Source organism: Zootoca vivipara, chromosome 10, assembly GCF_963506605.1.
Source record: "Zootoca vivipara chromosome 10, rZooViv1.1, whole genome shotgun sequence".
NCBI classification, from domain to species: domain Eukaryota; kingdom Metazoa; phylum Chordata; class Lepidosauria; order Squamata; family Lacertidae; genus Zootoca; species Zootoca vivipara.
The window spans coordinates 26,378,619-26,392,374 of NC_083285.1; the positions used below are offsets into that span (position 1 = coordinate 26,378,619).

General features: G+C 41.8%; 1 protein-coding gene across 1 annotated transcript in view; it reads left to right on the forward strand.

Moving 5' to 3' along the window:
- The window catches only part of SRGAP1 (SLIT-ROBO Rho GTPase activating protein 1), a 112,992-nt gene that overhangs the window by 63,816 nt on the left and 35,420 nt on the right, over positions 1–13,756 (forward strand). Inside the window, exons 3-4 of the mRNA XM_035128372.2 lie at positions 1,219–1,381; positions 8,943–9,005. Coding sequence (XP_034984263.1) covers positions 1,219–1,381; positions 8,943–9,005 — 226 coding nt within the window. The remainder of the gene's footprint in view (positions 1–1,218; positions 1,382–8,942; positions 9,006–13,756) is intronic.

Below are 13,756 nucleotides of genomic sequence, written 5' to 3' on the forward strand. Positions count from 1 at the left end.
TTTCATAGGTGGAGCTGATCTGGTCGGCTCTCAAGTTAATCACGCTGCCATTATTCAGTGGCATGATGGCCGATCTGGGTCTGATCACTGCACCAGCTCAAGGCTGGCGCAGCTATGTTACTGCTTCCACTTCTGCAAATGTGGCAGTGGCCCTGCCACTCTCATAAAGCCCTGGCAGGGGTCATGGGTTTAAGTTTAGATTGCATCCTAAACACCATCTAATTGACTGTGCTAGCTGTATCTGTAGTAGTACATAAATTTACAACATTTCCATTAACCAAAGCACTATTTCTGCAGTAATTCTATAACCAGGTTGTTGGGAAGTAGTATAGTGGATGGGACCATTATTTCCCTCCATGAAATCAGAGTGTAGAAAGCAGAAGCGTGAAACAATCGTGTGTCTTTTTGTGCTCCTTTTCATATAATCCAAAGTACAGTAATACCTCGGGTTACGAACGCGATCCGTTCCGGATCGCGTTCGTAACCCGAATAGTTCGTAAACCGAACGGGACGCGACGTGCCATTTTGCGCATGCGCAAAGCACGATTTTCGCGATTTTCGCGCGCGCACGGTGAAAACACTTCCGGGTTTGCACAGTTCGTAACCCGAACTGTTCGCAAACCGAGGTGTTCGTAACCCGAGGTATGACTGTATATATTAGTCTTTCCACCTGATGTGACCTGCTTTCCACAAAGGAGTGTGGTGACATCCTGTCCCCGAGATATGTCCTTGTTTCCAGTTACACACTACAATGTTCAACTGGAAGCATCGTGCTTTGTTGTTTGGTGACTTCCTGCATGAATATGAATGATGCTGGCAAATGGAGAGTTTCATTTAAATGATTATATCTTTAAAAATGCATTCTTTTGTTTTATTACTAATGTAATAGACAACCCCTATCAAGTAAATCTGAGGTTCTTAACATATCCTGGTTGAGGACAACCATGAAAGATTAGAATCTCCACCACCCTTAAATATGCATTGTAATAATCCCTTTTGCAATCCTGCAGTCGCCCTGATGTTCACTGTCAGTGGTTGCTTAAGGAGTGTTACAAAATTATTGCTGCATTAATACAATTCAAATTATTAATACAATTCTGGATATGTTTCCCTTAGTTACCCATTCCATAAAGTACTTATACAGATAAATTGTTGTGGTCATGTTCTTATTGATACTGGTCATAAATACAAATGATGTAAAATATCTGTACTCAACAGGAAAGACCAGAATCTGCTGTCTCCAGTAAATTGCTGGTATTTACTCCTCAACCAAGTGAGACGGGAAAGCAGAGATCATGCAACCTTGAGTGACATCTACCTGAACAACGTCATCATGCGATTTATGCAGATAAGTGAAGATTCCACAAGGATGTTCAAGAAGGTACTGTATTTTGATCACTCGGGTTCCATCTTGAAATCATAGAATTTTTAAAGTTGGAAGGGAACCCAAGGATCATCCCGTCCAACCCCCTGCAATGCAGGAATATGCAGCTGCCCCATTGAATCTGTAACCTTGGTGCTGTCAGCACCAGGCTGTAGCCAACTGAGCTATCCAGGTAGTCTGTGAGAGCAATCCTGTCCCCTAGATCCCAGCTGGAGGGAATCAGCATGGGGTGAGTAGCTGGGTGCATCTACTCTAGAGGCCAGATTTACACCCATGGAAAGAAAGCTCCACAGGCACAGGTCTACTGCTATTAGTTTATCCAAACCTCCTTCGTTCCCTGCAAAGCCCAGCCTGAAGCTACCATAATTTTTAAAAATCCCACTGCAAAAATATATGCAGAACTTACTGTCTAAAAAAATAAATGTGTGGCTGGTGTTAGCTGACAGGGCTTAGGAAACCATTCACTACTTCACTCTCCCCCCAAGTTAAGAGTGCTGTGCCATAAAGCAATTCTATACATGTTTTCTCAGAAGTAAGCCCTTCTGAGTTGAGTGAGACTTAATCCTAGGTAAACATGTGTGGGATTGGAGCCTAAAAGACATAATTTTTTTTTAATGAATACTGTGCAGGAGGATGTAATATCTTTCATTAGGATATTACTATCTCGCTCACAGCATTTCTTACTGTAAATGTAGACGATAAAGTGCTTTTTGTGATGAAGGTTTTTCTTAAATACAGGAAGGGTTAAAAATGAGCCCTACACTTTGTTATTAAGAGACGTTTTTGTTGTCTTCACAATAGGGAGGGAAGTTCATAGATTCAACCTACCAAAGTAGAATAATACTCTATTCTTCTTAAACTACTTGAAAGAGATTCCATTTGTAGAGAATTGAGAAAAAACTGGTTGGAGCAAGAAACCTCCATGCTGTGCTATAAGCTTATCGGCTGGGGCAACCCAGTCAGATGGGCGAGGTACAAATAATAAATTATTACTATTACAACAACAACAACAACAACAACAAACTTCAGCTGCTCTTTATTGTCCAGATGACAATATATTAAACTATTATGGGTTTTCTACAGTCTGTATACGTTGTCCTCAGGGCCAGACCAGATGTGCTTATGGTTGGTAAATACGCATTTTCTGATTTGATTACAAAATAGGTTGAGGGTGTGTGTGTCCATTTTTCACTAAATGGACCATGTGGTGAATGGGTGTGAACCGTCTTTTATATCCACATAATCTTGCTGCTTGAAGATGTACCCCCTCCCTCATTGCCAAGAGCCACTTGTCTGAATACTTGTCTGAAAAGAGGGATAAAAATATAATAAAATTATGTGGCAGAGTGAAATGCCTGAGGCAAAGAGAATGAATTGCTCTAAAATGGGGATCTTCAGTTCTGTGCTCCATTGCAGCTGCACAACATAGTGACGTACGGCACTCTTCTTTGTATTCCAAAGAAAGAAAAAGAAGAAGAAACATATGTGCCCAGCCTCTCTGAATTGGGGCATTTTATTTTATTTCTGTGTTATAATTAGGAGATATGGTAGTTAGCTATTAATTGTGTTTATTGCAAAGCTTGCAGCAAGGTCAGAGGAACCTCTGTTCGCCATATCACAAGCTTAGATGCCTTCCAGCGTGTTGCGGTTTATATTATTCTGTTTTCTCTGCAAACTAAAGAAGTATTTTTAGATGATGGCATGTCCATCAGCCATATAACTATAACCTAGTTTTTGAAGATATTTTTGGCTTTCCATTTTTATACAGAAGAGATGGCAGAACAAGCACTGATTGGGCATTTCCAGTGGGCTTTCCAGCTGTCAGAAGATCAGCCTTTTTAAAAATCCACCCTGCTTCTCCCTTCAGCTACATGTAAATTACCCCATAGCTGAAAGTCAGACTTACATTGCATGCACCATCTGTCTGTACTCTACATTTCTTGCTTTCCTGATTACGGTTTCCTAACAGCATTTAGAATATGTAATCCAATGCAAAATAATATTTACATGTCAAGGGCTGCAGTACTATGCATTAAACATCAGGGCACTCGGTGGGATTTACTTCTGAGTAAGCATACATAGGATTGTGGTATAAATCAGACAAAAAGTTACATTGCAGAATAGCTTTTAGTTCACACTTAATTTTCCTGTTAAGGCATCTAATGGTGTTCCTTGGCATGGAAGATAAAACAGCTATATAATCACTTCACATTTAATTTAATTAGAATTAGCTCTCCTTTCAATTAAGATGTTTACCACAGTTGCACTATTAATTCTATGTCAGTGATAAACATTTCTCTCTTTTTTAAAGGATTAATTAGATTAAACCTGTCTCTACTCTCTGATTAGGATCAGGGGGAAGAGACGTAACAGTGGCTATTGGATCCAGTTAGCTGGAAACACTGGCCTTTGTTTTTCATCATGAATGCCAAGTAGGTATTTGTGAATGCTTTTTAGGCCATCTAAAAGTCAATAAAACTTTTTTTAAAAAAACAAGACACCACAATTTCTCCTTCAGCTTTTAGGTCATGTGCAAGCTCAAGAAGATCTTAACTCAAAGGCAGTGTTACAGTGCAATGCGTGTGATCTTTTGAATCTATGCTGTGGTGTTTGAGATTGCTGGGCCCAGGAACTTGATTTCATTGGGTAGAATTGAAATACACCTGCAAAAAGAAAAGCAGAGAAGGAAAGGGGTAGATGATGCTCAGAGTTTTGGAACAGTATGTAAAACTGTCTTGTCAGCAGTGCACAGGATCGGTGTGAAGCTTTTGATATGCCAAGCTTAAAGATAGTCAGGTGTATTCAGAGGGCTTGTATCCGTCCTGAAGATGTATTGAATACCCAGGAATAGCTTTTACTGTTTAGGTCATAGTGGTCTCCACTATGTGTAGGTCTCCACTATGTGTAGTCCTTTTTTCACTGCCACGGACAAGAGAAAGGCTTCCAGTATTAGGCACCTGGATTCCCTGATTTCCCATTTTGCTGTACTAGTGCCTTTGAATTGAAGTGACTCTCCAGAGATTAGATATACTCAGCAACAGCTAGTGAATTGAGGGGCACAATATGGTCTTAGCTGAAGGAGCGTCTCCACCTCCATCGCTCTGCCCGGACACTGAGGTCCAGCGCCGAGCGCCTTCTGGCGGTTCCCTCGCTACGAGAAGCTAAGTTACAGGGAACCAGGCAGAGGGCCTTCTCGGTAGTGGCACCCACCCTGTGGAACGCCCTACCACCAGAGGTCAAAGAGAACAACAATTACCACACCTTTAGAAGGCATCTTAAGGCAGCCCTGTTTAGGGAAGCTTTTAATGTTTGGTGGATTTCTGTATTTTAATGTTTTGTTGGAAGCCACCCAGAGTGGCTGGGGGAACCCAGCCAGATGGACGGGGTATATTATTAGTATTATTATTATTATTATTATTATTATTATTATTATTATTATTATTATTATACTACTTGCTTTGCTCACTGAGGGTGATCAGGGTGTTGGAAGACACTGGGAGTGGGTCACTGTGCAGGTGGCGTGGCTGCTGCCTTGTGCCCTCGTTCCAAAGAGGCAGGGAGGAGGCAGAGTTTCAGAAAGGTGCACATAAACATTACTTTGCATCTCGGGCTTCCTCTCTTCTCACATCCAAGCTGGGGGCAGCCATTTCATCAGACTACTTTTGTGGGCGATATGGGAAGCAGGGCTCCCTCCATCAGATTTGCTGAAAGACCATCTCCATCAGGCTCCACCCATTCCCTGGGATGTGCCAGCTGGCCATTCTAGTATTATAATGACAGAAGATCTTAGATTGCAACCTCACTTGCCTGCTGAATTTTTATAGGACTTACTTCTGAGTAGACGTGATTAAGAAGCAATGTCATTCCACTTAATTTACCAAGTATCAGTTTGCACTCAAACTCCTCATTGCATTAATAAACGAAGCCAGTTACTGTTTTGACAGGAAATGTGTATTTTTTAATTACTAGATATTTTAAAAAGAAATACATTATTAAAACAGACCAATAAAATAGTGTAAACTCTGGGAAAATTAATTAGGAAGAATATAGTGGCCTTAATTTAATACAAGAAGATTGGTTTAATCTGCTTCAATGAAGTTTTAATAAGAGTCATCTCTATTAAATCCTTAAATGTATTCATTAGTGAAATTACCAATACAAGTAGGCATATATTAGCAAAAATTTTTCTTTCTATCTATCTAAAAACACACTGAATACCTCATAGAGTCTTGTCACGTATTTGTCAAAGGAAAACAGTCATTTCCTCACACGGATACATCCTGCAGGGAGCTGCAGCCAACATCCCTATGGACTATGGCACACCAATAAAATATAACACCAAATCCTACAATTTCAGCACAAATGTACGTCATCATAGTTCCTACAAGTATGTATTCGTCTACTAAGCACTTTTTCTGGTGTTTGAACTATTTTGATCAGCAGACTTTTGGTGGCCTTGGACAAAAATGTCAGAGGGCTGGGTGTTCTCCACATATATGCAATGGAAACTAATTAATAATTGGATGCTGCCCATTTCTGTTTTTAAAAAACAGGACCAAGTTTAATGTAAAATCAATTGGCTTGCCTGTGAGAAGTACTAAAAGGTATAGGTGCAGGTTTCTGGGGTACAGGTACAAAATCGCAAAGTTAAGGCAAGAAGTAATGAAAGCTTTAAAAAAAGAGAGAGAATTACACTGAAAGTCAGGATAATGCAGAAGGGTTCTTTTGGCCTCTCTTTGTATGCTTTGGCATTGGTTTCAAGCCAGGCTTCTCGGCAGCCTTTCTAACCTTTGTACATGCTGCAAGTCTGCAAATAGAGAAACCCACACAATCAAATATGTAATCATTAATTTGATTGCACATGCAAATGAGAATTGCTTGTTTCCAAAAGATTAAGTGGAGATAATGAGAGTGAGAAATTGTTTAATTCTTCTATAAGGTGACATCTGGGTCTCCAATTAATAGCACAAAAAAATGTAGCGTTTGTAAGTTAGACCCTGCTAGTCCCTCCATGTTGAATTGACTTAAAACTGCCAGTACAGATGGAAAAGCAGTTTTATGCGGTGTGGTGAAGGGGCACAGCAACAAGACTAGAGAGTGTGAGAGGATTGTAAAGCAGCTAATTTCTAAGATCATGGAGAGCCAGGTTTAGGAACAATGTTGAAGAGTGGTGTATTTTCAGGCCGCAGCAGAGTGTCCTAGGAGATTTAAATGCCCTTCCACTCATTCCAGGACACTCTCAGAACACTCTGCTGCTGACCTGAAAGTCAGCATTCTTTGGTGAAAGAACATAAACACTTTGTCCAACTTGCTAAACTAGAAGTCATCAGCAAGTTTATTTAAAATTTCAGGCATTTGCCTGCACACACAAATGCTCTGTGTGCAGACAGGGGCAGGATTGCACATGAAGTAAGCCTCTCTCCCAACATTTGCCTTCACCTGAATGCAGGTAGACTCCCCTGTGTGCTCGGGGACCTGGCTTTATTTGTGTTTTCCAGCAGATGCAAATAGCAGCTGCCTGTAGATGTTCCTTGAGCAACACAGAGACGATGGGGAGTATGCTTTGCACAGGGTTGTTGGGGGTGGTGCGTTCATATGTGCCCCAGCTGCCACCCACATGTCAAAAACCCCGTATGCAAGGCTGCACATGTTTATTATAAATAGCATTATGTTCTTGAAAGCGTTACATGTATTGCTTTAGGCCTTAATATGAAGATGGGACGCAGGTGGCGCTGTGGTCTAAACCACTGAGCTCCTTGGGCTTGCCGATCAGAAGGTCGGCGGTTCAAATCCCCGCGACGGGTGAGCTCCCGTTGCTCTGTCCCAGCTCTTGCCAACCTAACAGTTCGAAAGCACACCAGTGCAAGTAGATAAATAGGTACTGCTGTGGCGGGAAGGTAAATGACGTTTCTGTGCGCTCTGGTTTCTGTTCACGGTGTTCCGTTGTGCCAGAAGCAGTTTAGTCATGTTGGCCACATGACCCGGAAAGCTGTTTGTGGACAAACACTGGCTCTCTTGGCCTGAAAGTGAGATGAGCGCCACAACCCCATAGTCACCTTTGACTGGACTTAACCGTCCAGGGGTCCTTTACCTTTTATCTTAATATGAAGATGGTTAGAAAGTAGACCAGGGTCCACTAGTGGAGCGCTGGACAGTTTCTAGTTGACTACACAAAGCTGAGAGTCTTGTTAAAGATGCCAGGCTTGGTAGGCCTTGGTCTGGTCCATCAGGGTATCCCTGTGTTCTTGGGCAAGAGTGGCTTCCCACGATCACACAACACAGAATGGTTAATTCTTACTGTTAAGAGATCCCGAGGCTGATGGAGCACAAGCAGCCTAAGTTTTGACTTTATTTTAAGTAGCTCACACAAAACTGCAGTGAGCCCACTACCGTCTTAGTAGATAGCGTGTGAGTTCCATTGGCTAACATTTAGTACCACTCAGGTTTGATAAAGATAAAAGCAGGTTTGAATATAAAATGGCATCACCTGTGAATCTGTTAGATGCACGATCTTTATGTCTAATACAGCGTATTTTTCATTTCCAAAAGGCTTATTGCATCCTGAACTTAACCCTTCAGTTTGGCCCCAGTCTTCTAATTATGCTGTTCAGCTGTGTGAGAGCATTTTTTCCTCCAGCTGTTGTCTGCCAATGCATCACTGAATCATTAATATTTGGAATACTGAATTGCTGTCAGGAGAAAATGCCAAGCTCTCCACTGCACAACCCTTCAGATAATATGAGTGAGTGGTATAAAAAGGCACAAGAGCAAATTTTGGTTGGGTTTGAAGTATGGCTGCACCCAGTGCTTTTTTTATAGAAAGGTGTCGGTACTCACAACGAAGTAAGTGCCACACTTGAGTAACCCCTGTGGGGGGGGGAGCACTGCCTGTACCACATTTTCATTCTGAAACATTTTCAAATTTGAACATTTTTTTGTGTGGGGGGGCAGCATCTTCTCCCTTGCTATGACTGTTTGCAACTCTTCTCAGCTACTGATTCCTCTCTGGGTTGCTACTTCAGTAACGCCCCCCCCCAGTGTTCCTGGCTCCCCTGAGCGAGTGCAGCCTTTTTAGAGATTGCTTAGAGATGTAATGATATCGCAGTGCCACATAGGCAATCAGGTTTAGCCTACAGGGTGGTGTCACCAGGGGCCAAACAAAGCCTCAATGCCTTCACTCTGAATCAGCTTCAGGAAAAAGAAACGCAGGTCATTGTTGAGCCAGTGCTGCCAAGACTGTGCTGTTTTCCAGGGATGTATGCAGTAGATTTATTTGCTGCAGAGTAGCAAAATGAAGACTGTTGGCTCAGTTGTCTTTCTAGCCGTTGTGTATTCTCTTCCCTTACACCTGCCTGAAGAACAACTTCGCTCCCTTTCTCAAGGAGGCATAAAAAGCTTGTGTGTGTGTGTGTGTGTGTGTGTGTGTGTGTGTGTGTGTGTGTAGGCTCAAATTTTGTTCCCTGCAAAACTTCAGTAAAAAAAAAAAGTACCTCCCCAACCCTCTTGATTCGGTTCTAGTTATAAGTGATTCTTCCTAATAATTTATTTTTAATTACAGAGCAAAGAGATTGCATTCCAGCTTCATGAGGATTTAATGAGGGTTCTTAATGAGCTTTATACGGTAAGCATATTGATTTGGCTTTGCTTGAAAGAATTGTTCATCGAAAAGTCCATTTTAACAGGTTTGAATGTTTTTAATTGAGCTGACACGTTGTAGAAGAATAAGGTGTGTTTCATTTGGTGACATCTTGACAGATAAGGCTCTTGAGGTGGTCTCAGAAGAGACATTCTTATGAAGGTCTAATCATCTTCAAGACTCGCTGTTCCTTTGAAACCTGCCATATGCTTAACTGGACTTTGGATGGTGTCTTTGAGTTCCCTAGGTATGCTTAGTGCACTTAGGTGGTTCGTTGTAATTTCACCTTTCCAGCAATGTCATGGGTTTCGAAGTGCTCCTGGACTTAACCTCGCGTCTCCTCCCACTTGAAACAGTGCTATGTCAGTCGGAGCTTTTCACTGACATACACGGATGCATAATATGGTTGCCTCAGTCCTCCTTGCATGGGGTCAGATTCCTTTATTGCCCTCACCTCAGTTACTACTCTTGAAAGGGGGCTTTTTGATATGAAGAGCTAAGTTAAGCCTCTGAGGTTGGTATACTCTTGCTCACTGCCTTCTAATTATTGTATGTCCTAATCACATGGGGGGGGGAACAGAGCATTTTACGGTAAATATAGTACATGAATCTATATGAAAATTCTGAGCAAAACGCGTGTTCAACAAATGAAAATAAAATAAAATGCATGCCATTGTTGGAGGTGCTGCTTCACTTGTGGTCTCATAGATGCTCGTCCTAAGCCTTGCTCACCCCAGACTTAGGAAGCTACCTTATACAGAGTCAGACCTTTATTGGGCCCATTTAGCTCAGGATTGTCTACCCTGCCTGGCCATGGCTTTCCAGGTTCTCTGGAGATGCTGAGTTTGAAGCCGGGGCCATCTGCATGCAAGGCAGGAGCTCTACCTCTGAGCTATGGGCCATCCTATGTCTCATAACTATCCCCCCCCCTCCTTAAATAGTTCAAAAGAAAAGTTGTAAACAGTTTATAAATAAAATTGTGTTATTTCGACAGGAAAAGATAATTTAATGTTTTGTTCCATAAAGCATATTATTATACTACAGCATATTATACCTCTACATATGAATTTAATGCGTTCCAAACACACATCCGTAAGTCGAAAAAAATTGTAAGTCGAATCCCATAGGAATGCATTGGGAGGAAAAAATTGTAAGTCGAAGCAACCCTATCTAAAAATTCGTAAGTAGAAAAAATCCTATCTAAACCGCATCCAAGATGGCGGACGGAGCTCTGTTCGTAAGTAGAAACATTCGTAAGTAGAGTTATTTGTAAGTAGAGGTACCACTGTACTCTACTTTAGTAGAGTTTGGAGTAATTAGATGCTGCAGCATCGTTCCTTTTGATTTTTTAGTATTGGCTCCCCTTTTTACTGTTTTTGTAATTTAAATAAGGATGTTTGTAAACAGTGCAAAAGGAAGGTTAGCTGTGTAATTTGGAGTGGCTTCTGTGGTTTGTGGTTTAGAGGTGTAACGAAATACAAGTCGAAATAAAAGCCTGCCGTTATTCGCAGCTGAGTAAAACAGAGAAAAATATTAACTATTTGCATACTAAAATTCTGTATTTGCCCTAACATAAACCTTTAAGTAGGTAGGTCTGATGTACTTCAAGTTTTGCCACCACCACCATTTGGGCAGGTAAAGGAGACTGCCCACCTGTCTACCAGGTAGGGCAGCAGAGTTTGCTATACCATCCATGGTCCGAAACAGCAAAGCAACAAGTGGGTGCTTCTAGAACACCCATGCCTAAAACACCACTCTTCCTTCGCCTACAAATTTAAGTGTTGGAGCCCAGAGATGGGATCCTTTTGACAATGCATTTAATTTTTAACTGGTTTTACGATACTTTAAATACGTAAATATGTTTTACCTTGTCTGAACAGTTGGATGCAAATTGATGTAAAGCTAAAATGAATAGTAAAATAAAACTCCTGCAGCTATTAATTTGTGTGTTTTGAGACATTCTGTGTAGGCATATATCCTACCAAGCAGTGTCTGTTGTTGATAAAAGGTTGTATCCAACTAAGTTCTACTTGGACTAGACACATTGAAGTGAGTGAACCTAAGTCACATCCATTAATTCCAGTGGGTCTACTCTCGAGTATGCCTAGCATTGGCTACAACCCATGGATATTGGTAACAAAAGCCAGAAAACACTCAGAGCCCTGTTGGCACAGTGCCTTCGTAGAAATAGAAATTTGTTTCAGGTAAATGAAAGGTGAATATCTGTTTCTGCAGTACGTGGCCCTAGTGGTTTGCTCAGTTTCTTGTACTTGTTTGATGAAATGAACAGTTCCCAAAAGGACCTATTTTAAAATTTAAATGACTGGTTCCTCATTAGCATTCAGGTGTGCCATAGAACTGTGGAGTCACTTGGTGGGGAAAAAAGGATTAAAGTTTTAAATCTACTGCAACAGAGTGAGGAGGAGAGATTTTTAATCTCAGTGCTGCCACAGTATAGTGGATTATTTTGTTCAAAGGTATCTGTAAAAATAAGCATTTCTATGACATTAAAAGTTACTCTACTTGAAATTAGATAGAATAATATACCAGTTGGAAATAGGAATATATTTATAGGAGGGCAAACTGGGGCAATTGCCCAGAATGGCAAATTTGAGGAGGCAACAAGCTGATTTGCCGTCACATAAATACCATATTTACTCAAATGTAATGCGCACCTTTTTTGGCCAGATTATGTCGCAAAAATTAGGGTGCACATTAGATTTGATGGCATATTAGATTTGCCTAAATACGGTACACCTGTGGCTGGGGGTTCCCTCTTCACACAACCAGGAGCAGAGGACAAAGGCTTCCAAGGCTTAGCATCACTCAACCCAGAATTGCACCTTGGCCATTATCGTTCTCCTGGTTCAACCATGCCAATGCATCAGAGCTGCCTGCCACTTCTGGAGCTTCAGAACAGGACAATGATGGGCGGCCACGCCATCGCCTTGAGGTCTGTTAGTTACCTATGCAGTGGCCTTACTAAGAGAGAGAGGAGGGAGCCTGGGGAGCGATATACTTAAGACGGCCCTGTCCACTGTGACTAAACAGTGTGTGTGGTTGGGGTTAAGTCAAGAGCCCCTGCACATTCTGAAGAGCTGGCATCTGGAGGAAGGAGTGGACAAATGGAAGCAGCAAATTTCTTCTGCCCAGGGGCAGCAGACGCCATTATGCACCACTATTTGGAAAGTACTATAAATTACAAGGGGACTTAAAATCTGAAGAGAAGTCAGGCCAGTGTGCAGATAAAATAGCTTGTAAGAGTCTTGGTTGAATTATTTAATGGGGACCAAATTAGCAAAATGGATTTTCTCAGACAGATGCATATTGTGTGGATTTCAGCTTAAACACAAGCAGTGTCCATATTTCAGTCTAATACTTTCTAGTTTTGGTGAATTTCACTACTACCTATAGAGATCTACCTTTTAGTATTTAGTGCAGCTCATTCAAGACCTGTTAATTTGTGGCACAGTGTTTTATTGCAAGTGGTACTAATTGCTTCTTGCTCCACTTGTTGTTGCTGCTATTTGGACTATTAACAACTCACTGCTTTAAAAAAATGCACTATGTCGTTTTTTAAAGCATAGTGGGGGGGGGGTTGCTACGTCACACCAGGCTGCCTGTTGTTTCCCTATGCAAGAGCGAATGAGGCTGGCTAAGCGAGGAGTCCTATAGAATCATAGGTCTGTAGGGCTGGAAGGTATCCTCCGAGGGTCATCTAGCCCAACCCCTTGCAATGCTGGAATCAGAGCTGAAGAATCTGTGGAAGACGGCCGTCCAAGCTCCAAAAGGAAGTTGCTGGAAAAGGGAAGCTCAGATTCTCTGGTGCAGCAACTCCCCATGGGGAGACATTAAATGGTTAAACAGGAAACGGGAGTGAGATTTGTACAATTACAGGGGGGGAGTAAGCTGGCTCTAGGTGCTGGGTGCTTCTGCTCTGGCTTGGGGCAGGGGTCTATCACCTCCTTCAAGGTGGGGGGCACCTGACTTGCCAGAAGCTCATGTGAAAAGGAACTGGGGGGGGGGAGTCTTGGTGGACTACAAACTAAATGTAAGCCAGCAGCATGATGCAGCAGCAAAAAAGGCTAATGCAATTCTAGGCTGCATCCTCAGAAGTCTAGAGTCCAGATTGACTCTATTCCGTCTTGGTCATACCACACCTGGAATACTGTGTCCAATTCTGGGAGCCCCAATTTAAGAAGGATGCTGACAAGCTGGAAGGTGTGCAGAGAAGGGAGATCAAGGATCTTTTATCCAGGCAGCCAGGAATCCTCTGGATGATACGATCTTTTTGCACCAGGTCAGTAAGGACCACTTGATTTTTAAAATTCTCACATATATACGGAGCTCCCTGTGCACCTTTTGGACTGCTTCTGTAGGTTTCCCCCTCTGCGTCAGATAACGGGGTCAAATAAGTGTTGTTTACTTTTTATAATACATGGAAGATGGATCTCCCTCGGGAAGTTCTGGACTCTCCTTCCTTGGAGGTTTTTAAGCAGAGGCTGAATGACCATCTGCCATAGATGCTTTAGCTGAGTTTCCTCCATTGCAGGGGATTGCACTAGAAAGATGACCCTTCCAGCTCTGTGATTCTATGTTCTTCTGATTCAACAATATTTAATTATGTTCCTATCATTTTATTATATTTGTATTTTGTATAAATTGTATAAGTTATAGATAAAACATGTTCCATTTAAAAACAAAACATTTATATAGCTACCATTCTACTGGTAGGA